The sequence below is a fragment of the Tigriopus californicus genome, chromosome 4, assembly GCF_007210705.1.
Source record: "Tigriopus californicus strain San Diego chromosome 4, Tcal_SD_v2.1, whole genome shotgun sequence".
In the NCBI taxonomy this organism is placed as follows: Eukaryota; Metazoa; Arthropoda; class Copepoda; order Harpacticoida; family Harpacticidae; genus Tigriopus; species Tigriopus californicus.
Window position 1 is genome coordinate 10,601,233 of NC_081443.1, and position 15,683 is coordinate 10,616,915.

The 15,683-nt window shown below is 39.0% G+C and overlaps 1 protein-coding gene across 12 annotated transcripts in view; it reads left to right on the forward strand.

Annotated features, from left to right (window-relative positions):
• LOC131878704 (neuronal acetylcholine receptor subunit alpha-7-like) overlaps window positions 1-15,683 on the forward strand; it is a 55,856-nt gene that overhangs the window by 37,424 nt on the left and 2,749 nt on the right. For 2 of the 12 annotated variants that reach the window (XM_059224800.1, XM_059224798.1), the window contains exons 4-9: window positions 1,354-1,463; window positions 1,716-1,896; window positions 2,326-2,398; window positions 7,016-7,210; window positions 10,673-10,756; window positions 15,573-15,682. In XM_059224800.1, the coding sequence (XP_059080783.1) occupies window positions 1,354-1,463; window positions 1,716-1,896; window positions 2,326-2,398; window positions 7,016-7,210; window positions 10,673-10,756; window positions 15,573-15,682 (753 nt within the window). Of the gene's footprint in view, window positions 1-1,353; window positions 1,464-1,715; window positions 1,897-2,325; window positions 2,399-5,195; window positions 5,275-7,015; window positions 7,211-9,241; window positions 9,329-10,672; window positions 10,757-11,629; window positions 11,714-15,572; window position 15,683 lie in introns of all 12 variants that reach the window. The other 10 variants (XM_059224796.1, XM_059224795.1, XM_059224791.1 and 7 more) reach the window with 6 other exon arrangements.

Sequence of the window (15,683 nt, forward strand, 5' to 3'; positions counted from 1 at the left end):
ATGAGTTAAGCCACTTTTTGCATATACTCTACGTATGTCCCACTTTCTTATCTTTTCTCGTCGTATGTAAGAACAAAGCATTTGGAATTAATTATCCGGAAAAATTTCTTTCACACACTCGCAACCTCTTGTACCGACCAAATTTGAGAGACAATTTGGTCTGTCATAAACAGGGTATGAACGGAACCCCTCACAGGGGCTTCAACACCAAGGACGGGAACAAACCTACGCGCTAAACTATTGCTTACTTATGGGACAAAAACCATTACATCCATTGAGAAGTCTACTACGTGTACATTTGATGGTGATTAGACCACAACTAGTTCCTCTTTCACCCTTCTATTTCCGATTTCATCACGTTACTTCCTTGTACTATTTACTCTTGATCAAATGGGTGCCTCTGCTTCGAACTCTACCAGAAGCTTAGATCTTCATTTCATTCGGGCATTGCCATGAATTCCCTTCCCATTTTCCTTCCATGACCAAACACTGTGTTTTTGTCAAGATCACGACAAGACGCCATGGGATTGAAATTGCTCACTTCTTGTTTGGATTTTGTGCCCCTTATTCTTCAACCATTCAGGAATGCGCAAATCAACACTATAACCTTTTAAGTGACATAACAAGCCTTGCGCATTATCTTCATCAACATCTATCTCTTCATTCGTTTCTTCTGTCTTTCCCACCTCTTGAAAATGTGACAACCAATCCTTTCAATAAAATACTCCTTCTGAATACGTTACCAAAAGACCAATTAGTATTCTCGCATACTTTAAAAACAATTGGGCGTTAGCTGAACTCTTAATGCCATCAACAGTCTCTTCTTCTTTCACTTCCATTGATCAATGTTTATCCAAAATCACGAAAATAATTGTGAAAGTTGTCCTAAATTGTCCATTGGAATCGTTCAAGGCACTTACTCCTTCCAAACACATCTCACACATACATCAGCTCCAAACATATTTTAGTTCGTTATTGGAACAATCAGAGGAGTGACAGCAACTCAAAAAAATATTTTGGCACCTACTTGGGTCCATCCATCAAAATATATTCCCTGAATGTTCCAAGAGCCACATGGCTCTTCTGATCGGTCGTAAAAGCGCATGGGTGCATCTCACTAACATCTCATTAGCATGACAGTATGGGCAAATAGATAGGTAGACATGTTTAGCTTGCATCGTGTTCAATCCGGCTGAAGGTGAGTTCCAAATGTTCCCCGACGCTTGGCTAAAGGTTTGTGTTTGTATGTATGTGTGTATAACTGGCTTTTCCTCCTTTCCTTGGCAAGCATTGTACCATTGGTAGAGGTTGACAGCTCGACACAATCTTTTCAAACGGAATTCCATTTCACAGGACTGGAAAGATGTCAACATGGTGTGGAACAAATCAGAATATGGCAACATAGAGGACATTCGCATGCCGCCGCAAAAACTGTGGAAGCCAGATGTGCTGATGTACAACAGGTATCCACGTCCTTTCTCTTTCATTCTTCCAGCAACTACTCTACCACGGGAATTGTGATTATGGCTAACGGATGCGGTTTATCCATCCTGATCTGTTCTATTGACCCCACTTTCTCGATTGGACCATCACGTTCCAGTGGTGGTCCACTCCAGATTGTGGGAACCTTGTTTCTGGAACAGAAATGACTGAGTCGCTATCTAAGCCTCTGAAAACAAATCTCACTCACGCCTGTCACATGTTGTTGCATTTAGCGCTGATGAGGCTTTTGATGGCACCTACCAAACCAATGTGGTGGTGAATAGCAACGGTAGCTGTACTTACATTCCCCCGGGTATTTTCAAGTCCACTTGCAAGATAGATATCACGTGGTTCCCGTTTGATGACCAAGACTGCGAAATGAAGTTCGGCAGTTGGACTTATAACGGCTTCAAGGTAAGCAAAGCATGATGTGTTCGACAAATCCCAACTGATGGTTGCTCCCAACAGGTCCGGTCGCTCATGTTAAGCTCCATTGAAACACGAAACTGCTAATATTTTTCGTGTTTTAATGGAATTACACCACTAGAGGACCAGTATGGCCCAATGATCAGTTGGGAGGGGAACGACTCTATTGCTGTTCCGCAATACGATTCATAACATTTGATAGCGTTGCAACTGGCCCAACATCAAGTCAAATGCTCGATAGCTCAGAATTACTTCTAGCTTTGACCACACAGTATCTTTATGACTAAGGCTCCACATCGCTATATCTCTATTAATCTCCTTTTACCTTTGGCTTAATTAAGAAAAGAAAACATTCACATGGCTTTTACGCCGGTGGCGAGGACTAGAACAAATTGAATGACCTTTTGTTCATTCTAGTTGGATCTTCAATTAAATGGGGAAGAAGGCGACACCTCTACCTATGTTATGAATGGCGAGTGGTCACTCCTAGGTAGGTCGTCGCGTTTTCTTGACCCGATGATCAGCTCAAAGCTTCTTTTCCACAAAATGTACATAACACGAATGCATCATCATCATCATCATCATTCTCATCTCATCATCTTCCTCACGAAACTAGAACACCATTGAGACGTCTCGTCAATGAACAGATTCGTTGTTGATTGATACCGAATGTAGTCAGTCTGGAATCTGTTACTATGATTGTACGTACCTAGGGGAACACCGGCACAAATTAATTACTTATCCAATACCAGGCAACTTGCAGCTAGGAGAGTGAACAAGACTTCAAAAGGCTTTATAGAGCATTTGAACATTCTGCATAAATCAGACAAAGCTTCCTTGCTGATTTAACATACTGTTATCAGTTATTAAAGCAAAATGTGCTTTAAAAACCATAGTTCTGACCTAACCTAAAGTATGCTTAGAAACTGGTCAAGCGTTGTTCTAACACTTGAAATAAAGCCTGAAACTCGAAAAAAAATCACTTTCAAAAAAAGACTGAAGAGAAGAGAACAAGGGCACAATTAAAAAAAAGCAATATAATAGATTTTGAAAAAAGTGGCAAATGGCAGGCAAACATTCGAATGCATTTCAGTTACTCCAGCAATCGTGAATGTTATTCTTTTCGTATTTGCTCCCTAAAAAAATGGAGAAGAAGTGCTTTAGCCTCCACCAAAATGCTAAATCAAGCAAAAAACGAATTGTGTTTTAGTATAAAGCGGATCAAGTAAATTTTGTCTTTATCTACCTCCTAGCAATGACAAAATTTAAAATGTCAACAAAAAATATTCGAAGGCCATCTCCGCAAGAAGAAGTGATTGAACCATTAATAACTGATCTAGGCTCTAAAGTGGAGTTACATCCACTTTCAGAAACCAAGACAGAAAACGCAAACATTTCATCAGAACAAGTGGCAATGACTAACTGGGGACATGTCACTGTTCAAGTAAACGCGATTTTTTTCTTTTTAATGGGCTCACTACTATCGGTGCTCACTAATGTTGTAGTTAATTTCGGAGAATCTATATTTGATGAGACGTTAATTTAATTGATATCATTCTATTTGTGCTGGTGTTCGTAGGAGTACCGTAGATCTGAAATGGGAAGACTTGCTTAGCTTTGGTTCTTTTATGATTTCAATTTTCAACCAAATTTGCCCCCAAAGACTGAACATCTTACAGATATATATACTTTCATTGCCACGTTCACTACTACTATACAATTAAATCAATGCTTCTAAATTACTACTGCAAACAGTACAAAGAGTCTTAACAATCAGACATAATGAGTGCTCTTTCTATCGTCTTTTTGATTGATATCGTTTTATCTTTTCTCGATTTTCTCTTTTACTACTATATTTATTACTTATTCTTACTAGTATGATTACTACAAACACCGTTATCTATTGCATTTATCAGTTAGAATTCACCAATGCTTTCTACAAGTATTTAATATTTATCTTATATGATATAAAAGAGCAGCAGAAACAGCTGCTGCTTTTTCTATTTTTAAAATACTAAAACCAAATGCTGTTACTCGAACTAAAACTCTAATCTGGCCAACTTTTGATGCCTTCCCTCCAAAAAAAATCCGATGTCACTTGCATTATTTCTTGACACCATGATCAATCTCCGAACAATTGAATAGTAAATGAAGCTTTCTTTTGCAAAAAGTAATTAATCTTGTCGGAAAAACACACACTCAATTTTGCCTGAATTATTTCGATCTTCCAAGAATCACAGTACTCAGGTCGTTTTTACAGTACATTTCAATCCATTTGGTTTTGTTTGTTAAAACATACATTCATACATTTACTGTGTAAGATAAGCAATCAGGTACTTCATTTAAGGAATGGCAATCGGTGATATCGCGTTAGTACAATTCAAAACAATCGGTAAGCAAAGCATTATAGTCAAAGAAACAACCATACTCAAAAGAACGCCGAAACGTTTTTATAATTTGCCATACCCTTCCATAATTGAAAAATTTACCATAAGGAATAGGCTCATGGAATGTCGAAGCACTTTTAAACTGCTTATAGCGAACTCAAAACGTAGGATTGCTTTTCATGCAAAGGCCACAATCACCTTATTACTTTTTGGCAGGGTGGCAATACAAAAGCAAAGGATAAAGGGGAACAAGTTACAATAAGGTATTAGCTATCATTATTGGCGATGGGAAAGTACAATCGCTGTTGCTTTCATAGTATACTGCCCTTGATGGATGATCATGTTACGCACCAACATGGAAGAGGTCTTTTTTGGCCAATTCAAGCCTTCCATATTTTCGCAAATTAGTCACCCTAATATATATACTCCTTCGTTCAAGCGTAAGTTCAAACCTTAGAGAGCAATATTTTGAAGAGGTAGGTTGTTCCATAATCAGAATGTAATGTAAAGTGTAAAACTTGAAGTTCAATAATCAATGGAGAAAAAGAAAGTTTTTGACCCAACTAGTGCCAATAAAGGCCTAAAAACAGACCCAACGAAACGGTTCGAGAGGGTCCAGCAAGTCAAAGTTTGTTTGATAAAAGACACCAATCAAAAAACAGTTGGATCTTTTGTGATATTGAACCGCGATTCTATGTTTAATTGGCTTCCGGAAGATGTCACAGGTGGTTTAAAGATCGCGTAAGTGGTCGGCTAAGTTTCGCATAGAAATTGAATCTTACGGATGGGATCATTCTTAGCCAAAATTGCTGCCTGGTATGAGTCATAATGCTATTGTTGTTGGGCTGAGCCGTTGCAACATCAGAGATGTCATTACTGATCTAAAGTTGATCTTTGCAGTTGGAATTAGTAATGAATAACGACGAAGGTCAAGGCGACGTTAGTACCTATGTCGAAAACGGCGAGTGGCATCTATTAGGTAATTAACTGTTGATCACCAATGAAACTTCGCAAATTACTACCACTGATCCTCCTACAACTACTGCTACTGCTATTACTACTACTAATACTACTACTACTTGATATTACTGTTCCTCGATACCATTATTATGATCATAATTACTACTTCTTCTACTACTATTGTACTACTCACTGCTCACGTATCTATTACTAAACTATCTTTATTGCCAACGTTAAAATTGAATTGAGTTCGAATACTTCCTCTTCTGTCGGCATTCTGTAATAACCAAATCCTGTTAACGATCGTTAAACAAACTTTTCCACGGCTTAAACTGTTGTTCCTTGTTTCATTTACTAAAGCGTTCATTTTCAAAACTAAGAACCCCGGATTTTTTTTATTCGTTTCCTCCATTGGTTTGTTGTAGAAATGCGTGTTATTTTCCATTAAAACCAATACCACCGTCATTTTGATATCATTATCACCAATCATATAGTAAGACACATTCCCCTTCCATCGTCTTCTTTAAATAGCCTTGGTTGCGGTTCCATTAAAATGAATGAAAACTGTCCTTCATCAAACCTGTCTCATTGTTTTCATCAATATTTTCGAAAAAAGCAATGATCAAGTTATGTATCAAAATCTTATTTTTGTTAGAACCACCATTCTCACTTCTTGATAGGCTCTCTTTTTCCGTTTCCTATCTCTCTATTTCCTCCCCTGTCTCTATACCTTCTATCTCTCTTTCGTTTCTTTGAACTACTTTCAAAAACCATTAAAGTCGAAACCAGCCATATCCAAGTGCAGAAAGGAAAACCATTTTTTGTTCCATATTGTTGGAACCTAAGGTTTTGATATGTACAATCGTTTTGAAAATGGGTAGATGATCGTCGCTCCTCTTGTTGTAGTACTCTAGTCTAACCAGAGCCAAAAATCACAACCAGCATCACTATAATAACTAAGAATAGAGAGTTGTTGAATTCTTGTAGCACCAGTGGAAAAACCGTTATTTTTAGTCTCAGCGTCCACGATAAAAAAAAAAGGTGACGAATGCTTATAGTGAAAACTCAAAGGACAAAGATAAAAAATAAACAGCTCAAAGGTACGCCTTGATTGCCATTTTCTATACATTTGCTTCAAGATCATCAAAAAGTTTATTCAATTGAACTAACAATGCCTTCTAAAACCAAAATTAAAACGCTTTCCAAAACAACATTGATCTTGCTCATCTTACCTTTCCTGTCTGCATCCTAATCAAAATATTTTCGGTTTTTTTTTTATTATTAGCTTGGTTGTTTCCATCATTATTCTCCCTACTAACAATAACAAGATGCAAGATTTTTGAATGGCTATCATTTCTTTCAAATGTTGGTCATCGCATGGTCTGCACTAATCACGTTTGCAACACGCATGTTTCTATTATCCTGTAAATTATCAAACAAAACACAAAACACAAAGCAATTACTACGCAGTCAGTTCAAAACAGTATTTTCTCATGGACTATCGCGGCCAACTCAGGAACTTTGCACACAACCATTGCAATCAAGTTATTGATCGATTATTCAATGATTTTCATTCAAAGTTAGTCTTTACCTTGATATTCTACATGCAAGCCCAATCCTTTCAATTCATTGAGGTACCGTTAACAGAAATCAACCTAGCTGTGCGATAGGTTGAGTGATTCAAGTTCGTAATGTTCCAGAGTTGACCGTGATATAACTCACTCTACGCGGCCAATTCTTAACGATAATTTGCAATTTAGGTGTTCCGGGGCAACGAAATGAGGTCTTCTACGATTGTTGTCCAGAGCCTTACCTGGATGTGACCTTCACAATCAAAATCCGTCGTCGAACACTCTACTATTTCTTCAACCTCATCGTGCCCTGCGTTCTCATAGCCTCCATGGCTGTGCTAGGTTTCACACTCCCTCCGGATTCGGGAGAGAAATTGTCACTAGGTAAGAGCGTGCATGGCAATGTCTAAATCCTTGATCCCATGTTTCTGAAAGTGGACCCACGCTGATGGTCCGTTTCAGAAATGTGTTCTATTGAATCAGATTATTCTTCATATCTGTACTAGAGTAAACACAACTCACCATCTGGGCGTCGTGCAGCCTTGACGTATTGTTATGTGCTCCATACAACCTGCTCCCGCTAAATTAGTTCTAGGTTCTTTTCTAAAACCATAAACCATCATACTTCCGCATAGCGATTTCTTCGCTGCTCAAATGGTGCCTGGGTGTATATTAAATTAAAGCCTATGACGTCTAATTAGAATCAGATGACCAAGTCAACACCAAGTTCGAAGGTTTCCTAATGTACACAGATTAGCTTTACTTCAGGAAACTCCAGCCTTTCTTTGTCCCCCTTACTCAACATAAAAGCTCAATGGATTTCATTTTGTTCCAAGGTCCTCCTTCCACTCCTTGTTTTCTAAACTTTCGTTCTTTAACCGTTTCATTCCATTTTCCCCAAAATAACCCTGAAAAAAGTATTGCAATTTTCTCAACCTTCAAAGGGTGAAACTCACTTTTTTGCCCTGTGTGACAATCATAAAACGAACAATTCAGGGAATGCGTCTTTTCAGTTATTGAAACTGCCATTTTCTCTTCGTTCTTTTTGGCAGGATTTCTTCCTTGTTTCACCTTGCTTTTTGCCGTCTTGTGTCTGCAAACGTTTTTATTTGACCTTGATCCGTTTTTATTTTCTGAAGAACTAGCCTTTCAAAGGGATCTGATGGCCTTTCGTTCTCTTTTTTCTTGTTTAGAGTTAACTTCATCTCATCTCTTTGTGTCTCCAGCTCTCTCTCTCTCTCTCTCTCCTAAATAAACTCAGGATGACAACTCACCTCACCTCTAAAACATTTTTATGATTGTTTTTGTTTGGAATCCCCTCTCTGATGTTACCACGCCTTCTTTGCTGTTGTGTGACATGCATTTGGGTCTTGAGTCTTTTACAAGCCTTCTCTGGCTTTTGAATGGCTGAACTTCTCAAAGATTACTTCAAACTATCACTACATTAAAATTGTATTCCTACCAATTTAGACAAGTTAAGAGTCTCGTGTACTAAATCCTCGTTATTAGTCGTCTCGGGCACACTCAATGTGTGGTTGTAACTAATTCTTGCACCAATCTCTTATATTAAAACTCTTATTAGGTTAGACACATTGGGGAAAAAATACCTAGAAAGCACGCATTTTCTCCGTCAAAAACTCTTTCTCTCATTGTCTCTCCTGGTTTCACGGTCGATGGTTCTTTATAAATAGCCTAATGCAATTACCATTATTAAATGAGCCATCCTCGATCGTGCTTTCAGTTTCCCCTTCTAAGTCTGCACAATATGATTACTGTCATCACAGAAGCACTGATCCTCATCCCTTTTAGAGAACCATTGTCCTTATCAAAAAGCCAAGGGAGCCCGACAAAGAAGATGCCTTCTCATTCTTTAAAGCTCTAACCCACATGGAGACACTGATCAAGAATCAGGCTATAACTTTTCCTGTTTGAGGTGAAAAATGGGAGCAGTTTCATGAGATATGAGGGCATGATTGATTGCCCAGGGGGTCTTTTCGCTGATTCCACAGGTTCAAATATCTTTTGTTCCTCCTTTGTGGCGAGATGGCAATCTTTACTATTTGTCGGGCTTTCCTATCGCTTCGGAATCTAACCTCGCACTCATCCTTTGAAAAATTCTTCAATCTGTCTCTGTCATCGTTTTCATATCAGAACTAAATTGCTAGCATTAGTCAGGAGATTGCCAATATCATCACAACTACGACGACTTGTCTCTCTCTAACGTAACAGCTCTTACTTACCATTGCTTTCTACGTTTCATACTAACTTTCTGGCGAGTGAATCCTGTTGTTAAATAGTTGGGCTTATCATTCCATCCAGCATTATTGCTAAATGCGAATACTAACACTTTGACAGTCTCCAATTGCATGGCCCACTTGCTTAATTCCAACCACGTTTTCTTACCCACTATTTCAGGTGTCACAGTGCTCCTATCTCTTACTGTTTTCCAACAAAATGTCAGTGAAGCAATGCCGATAACCTCGTTACAGGTTCCTTTGTTAGGTAAAAAAAAGACATCGATATCACTAGCCATTTCACAATAGCTGTTTCTTTATATTCAATTTCGATCTCGGCAATAGATTCAGTTCTTTTCTATTTCTTAGTAATGAAGGATTATTGTAATGTTGAATTCGCTATTTGAGTTCAGTCTCAAGATTACAATTTTCATAAGGAAAGAGTGCTCTCATTATGAGATTGAACAACAGAGGGCGAATTCGATGCTCTGGTAGTCTCGAATTATAACCATTACATTGAAATTACGTAGCTTTAGCTAGTTTTATGATAGCGACTAACAACCATTTGAAGCTAGGCTGGCAAAGAATATGAAATCAGGCGAATCAAAGTATGCTATTTTGGATATCAATTGACCCTTATTTCTCATCTTTCTCAACATCATCGTCATCGTCATCATCATCATTCTTATTACCACAAAAGAAACCATTGATGTACCAAGATGCAACACAAAGATTTTTTCTACAAATCCATTTTTCAAATGATGGAAATTCTTTATCATTCAAGCTTTCCTTGTGAGATTTGGTTTTGCATGACAAAAAAATATCTTTCAATCTGAGTTCTAAATCTCATTTGATGCAGCCTCATGTGAAAAATACGTCTTTTTATTTATAACGCTTAGGTGCGCATCCACTTGGTGGATATTTGGGTTTTAGGTTGTTGTTAATTTCATTCTTCCAATCTTTCAGAGCATGCGAAACATCCTTTCTGTTCGGAATTTCACATTCTATCCATCGTAGTACCTTTATATCATTATTAAAGATGCGTCTTCAACTGTTTAAGTACGGCTTTATTGGCACCAGGACATTAGGATCGTTTCATCAAACATACAAACCAGTGTTGAATTAGAAGTGACACAGTCCCGATCACTCTTCAATAGAACTCTCTATCTATCCATATTCCCCGAATCACATATGTCTTGTTATTCATCCTAACTGTCTCTTTCGTGTTGAATCTGGTCAAAGTAATCCCAAAATAGCAACCCTGTGCTCGAGCAACAAAGCAGCTAACGTAAGCATACACAACAAATGGCTGAAACCTGTTGATCCCGAAGCCATTTTGAACCAGATTCAACGTGTACCCCATGCTCCTTTGCTCCCATCTCGTGATACTCGTTTCATCAGAGCTACACAAAGCAAAAAAGGCTGTAGTTTCAGAGGGGGGCGGTAATCCATTGCATAGGCAGCACCCGTTTAAAATTTGGCCTCTCCAGAGGCTGACCAGGCCCTACAACCATTTATGATAGGATTTCTGAAAGCAGCACATTCAAAATGGACTAGGCTTTTGATCCATATGTTGTGTGACCCTTTTATAAGTGAGTGAGTTGTCTTTTAGGGGTGACAATACTACTCAGCCTTACTGTGTTCTTGAACATGGTATCAGCCACGATGCCAGTCACGTCAGATAACCCATTGCTAGGTAATATTTACTAAAATAACATGAGTACTAACAAAGCTTTTGTGGCCAACCATGATGATGTGCAGCATCTCCATCTCTGTCATTTGCAACTAATGTGGTTTATTTGCTCCATTTGCTTCTTATTACAATGTACTTCTACTACCAACAACCACCAGCATAACTGAAACAACCCAACAACAACTACTACAACAACAGCTATTACTACTCCTACTACTGCTACTACAAATACTACTACTACTACTACTACTACCACTATCATTACCACCTCTATTATTATAACCGAACTTCATGCGATTCCTGCTATTGGTACAACTGCAACCATTTGAAGAAAACAACAAAAACAACTACTGATTATCTACTAACCTTCTTGGGACCCCAAAAACCATTTCAAACCATTTGAACTTGCCTCAACAAAACCTATACGATCTACAAAACTCGAATCTAAAAGTTAAGATCAGTCACACCACTGGTATCATCCCGATAGGACTCAAGTCCAAAAAGCCACCTCTCGTTTTTTTAACTTTCCTTTCAATTACTTCTCTTTCGTTGTTTGCATTTGTTTGTACTTTCATTACCTAGTCTCTCTTTCTTATTTTCATCATCTCTGAACAATCTTCCACTAATTCTAGGATAGTCGAAGTATTTCTTAAAACTAGAGTGAAAACACAAAACATATTTTCGCACCACATGGTACCAGGTTGAACATTGAAATTTCATCTAGTGAATTTGCATCGTTTTGGGGCTTGTCAACCACGGGGCAATTTAAAGAAAATCAAATCATAGCTAGGAAGTCAAGGCTAGAGCACAAACGTAACGGATCAAGGGTTGTTTCGAGCCCGATTTGATGTTGAACTTAACTTTGTTTTCCAACAGGTGTGACAATTCTTCTCTCTTTGACTGTGTTTCTAAATACCGTGTCAGAGACTATGCCAGTGACTTCAGACAACCCTTTGCTAGGTAAAAGACATCTATCTTCTTGTTTGAGGAACTACCACCAAGACAACAACAATATTTATAGTAGCCTTGAACAGTCTCCTGGTAGAATAGGGGCTTTCCTTGTCGTCGTGCCTGTTGGGATTAGACTCTCCTAATCCTAACAGTCGCACTCAACTGCCCGAGATTACTTTATATCCATACTACAAGTTCAGTAAATAATCATACTCACACACACATACCTTGTTCATCACACTACAACCATTTCACATCGACATTGCTTCGTATGGTGGCAAGCAAGGAAACCTAATGGGTCTCAAAATGTTGTCTTACACTTTCAGATATTATTACTGCTTGCCTATCTCTGGCTGTGTTTGAAAAGATCATTTTCGATACCCGACCAGAGTATCTTCTTAAGCGTCAATCAAAAGCACAAATGCGTGAACCAACCCCATAACAAGATGCTTTTTATCCTCTCTATCAAATCCTTGTTGCAGAATGGCTGTCTGGTCGACAGCCGTTCTCGCACTTATGAAAGATGCCTCCAACCTACTTGATGCTAAGGATTGGTCTGCTGAAGGCAGAAAGTGGAACGTACAGTCTTGCCACTTTCAAATTCTTTGCCATTTGCTCTTCTTACAGGGGTGACAGTGTTGCTATCCTTAACAGTGTTTAGTATCATGGTCACGGAGATGCTTCCAAAAGTCAGTGATGCTGTGCCCGTTTTAGGTTAGGCCACCCTTCAATCTGAATAGTTCGGCTAAGAATGTGGTACTACTGGCCCATGCTCAACAGCCTAGATTGTGTGAAAACATTCCTCGCTCTCATCCAAGCATCCAAATCTTAAAAAGGCCGCCTAATACTTCATCCAGCTCATCTCACTTTACTGAACCCATGGGGTCAGTCAAGCAACGTTTGTAACCAAAAGGGAAAATCAAGTATAACGGAAGCTATTTACATTAATTCCGCCCCAATCGGCAGATTTGATCATTGCATACTTTACTTTGGTTGGGCGCATGCGGCTCAATAAAAAAAAAACAGCAAGGAAAAGATTGCTTGATTTGATATCATGTAATAATGCAAGACAATGAAAACAGTAAATTATTGCCGGCAGGTTCGGCAAACGACCTTGCAAGGTAACGATTATAGCAGAGGCCTGTTGAAAAACCCCTAAAATGGAGCAATTAAATTTGTGTGACAGCATCACTGATACGCGCTATTGGCCTTCGTTGCCGCTTATTCCTGCCCAGCAGCCTCCCTCTTGCCCATTTGATCTTTGATCCTCATAAAATGATCCTGTAAAGGCCAGTAAAGAATTCTTCTTTCAGGTGTCACAATAATGCTGTCCATTACAATTTTTGCCACGATTGTTGGCGAAATGCTGCCCGTTTCTGACGCCACGCCCTTGATAGGTTAGAGTACCACTAATGGACCACAACCCCACGTGGTCATGCTACCATTCAAGTCCTCTAAATTAAGAGTTCCCAAATGAATCTGCTGTAGGACAGCAATGTAAAGCTCTCTCAAATTGCGCAACACATGTCCTCGAAAGAACGGTACTTCAAACCTTTGTGACAAGTTGGGTCGTGGCAATTCTCGGTCAAACTTTGATCCCAAGATGTTTTTAAGGCCAATTATTTTTGATGTCCACAAAGAGAGAGCATGCATGATGAGAAAGGTCTTAAGGGGTCGCGCTAAAGCCAAAAGGCAGCAAATTTTCTAAACGAACTAACCCTAAAACAAGCCCTGTCCTAAAAGAACCAAGCTTCGACATTTTGTGATTTGTGACCTCGATAACTCTTGTCATGTTCTTCTTGATTCTAGGGGTTGCTATAATGCTCTCAATAACAATTTTTGCAACGATTGTGGGGGAGATGCTGCCTGTGAGCGATGCCACGCCGTTAATAGGTTAGCCTGCTGACCTCACCGCGATCGAGGGATTTGCATTTTGTTCGTCCCACTCGACACGCCACTCCTAAGGAACTCCTTTCTAGTTCTTTCTATCTCTTAAAAGTCCTAAAATCATTCCCCCGCCCCTTGCGCCAGAAAACTGAATTCAAACAAAGATAAACCGCTAAAATAAATCAAACATCAAACTTGGTTCTTTTTTCTCGAGATGACCCCCTCAAACCAACCCACACGGGGCAAGGACATGACTCAACTGTTGCTAAACAGAATACCGATCTAAACAAGTCTCTTGTAAACAACTTTAACGGGAAACCGAGACATTCGACAAAGATCATTTGGGGACAAGAAGTGCATAATACCCGCATGCAGCAATTCTAAGGTCGGAGATAACACTAAAATATTCTCCTTTAAGTCCTGGCTGGCAATAAAAACCCAAACGCGTCAAAAAGGAAATGCTCAAAAAACTAGACTTTGACCGTCTCCATAAAAACAGGCAAGGATGAAGGCACCCTCATCGGGCTGTTGCTCTTCAATAAAGAAATTAAAATCGGATAAAGGGTAAAAACACGGCTTTAAATAAAATTCGAATTGCCACTTTGGTTAACGTTATACTGACAAAAGGAAATGACTTAGTCAACGGCAATCATGAATAATCTGATCAGTACTTTTGCAGTGAAATGATACTGGCGTTACTCAGAAAAGTACATATTTCAGTCCATATTCATGATAACGTTACTGATCTAATACAAGCGCCCCTTTAAAAGTTGGATCAAATCCAAGTGCAAAACTCCCTCCCCGATGAGGTTTTATTTTCTATATCTGAAGCAAAGATGATAATCACACACACATTAATACATTAAAAGAACATTGCATGAGCATTGAAATCGGCTAAAATCACAACAATCTCTTTTCCTAAACATTTAAGTCTGTTTCCTAGAAAACAATCGACTCTTGCGACTTCATTGCAAAACCCGAAAGATGCGAAATAAGGTCGGAAAGTTGCAATTCCGTTGATTTATCTTTCCAACTAGTGCTCGAAAGAGCAGTCTCACCACTGAATGCTTCCGCGCAACATTGCTCTCAGAGTTTGGGGATATTTTTCTAACGAAACAGGATAGGACTTCACATTAACCTAATCCTCACATCAGACGACCACTAGTACTAATGCTACCTACTACTTCCTCAATTCAATCCAATCCAACTTCAACTTGCACAGGTTTACCTTGCCTAAACCGACTAAAAACTGAGTGATCACACTCGCTAACAAGGTTCAAATGGTTGTAGTCTGCTAACAACGTTTTAAAAATAATTTTAATGCTTCTTCAGTTCTTGCTTGTTCTTAAACATCCACAATGCCAAAAAGGACGTCATAAAGATCATATTCGTCTAAAAATCGGTGGCATTTGAGGCGCCACAAAAGCATCCGTGAAACGGCTCCTAAATTGATTCTTTTCTCCGTTCATCTCAATCTCAAGTTCATATTGTAGTAGGCTCTGGTTTAAAGGTTCAAAGTCGTTGACAGCAGTTTCTTCATGTTGGGCTCAGCTTTGCACCTTTCCAGACATTCAAAGTTCTTTCAACTCTTACAACTTCCTCTTTTGGCATTGGCTCATGTCCTCAGTTGCATTTTCTTGGTTTGCATTTTGGCTCTAAAGCTTTCCCAATCTGTACTTATCCTCATCAGTAATTGCACACATATCCACATTGATCAACTACCCGAGGATAAGTTCAGCCATTTTATGTGTGTAGTTAGAGGGTGCAAGAGATTTGATTCATTTTTCCACCATCGTGGCTAACGCCCAAAGTCATTGGATTCTTTTCCCAACTAATCGGGCATTTGGATCTCTTGCATACCCTGCTTGTTCTTAGTGTTCTTTAACAAAATCCAGCTGTGCCAACAATCGGGAACAAGTCGATTTTTGGCACATGGATTATTCCTTGAGTCTGAAACTAACTCTTACCTTATGTAATGCAGGTACTTACTTCAATTGCATCATGTTTATGGTTGCGTCTTCCGTGGTGACAACCATTATGATCTTGAACTATCACCACAGGCTGGCAGACACTCACGAAATGCCAAATTGGG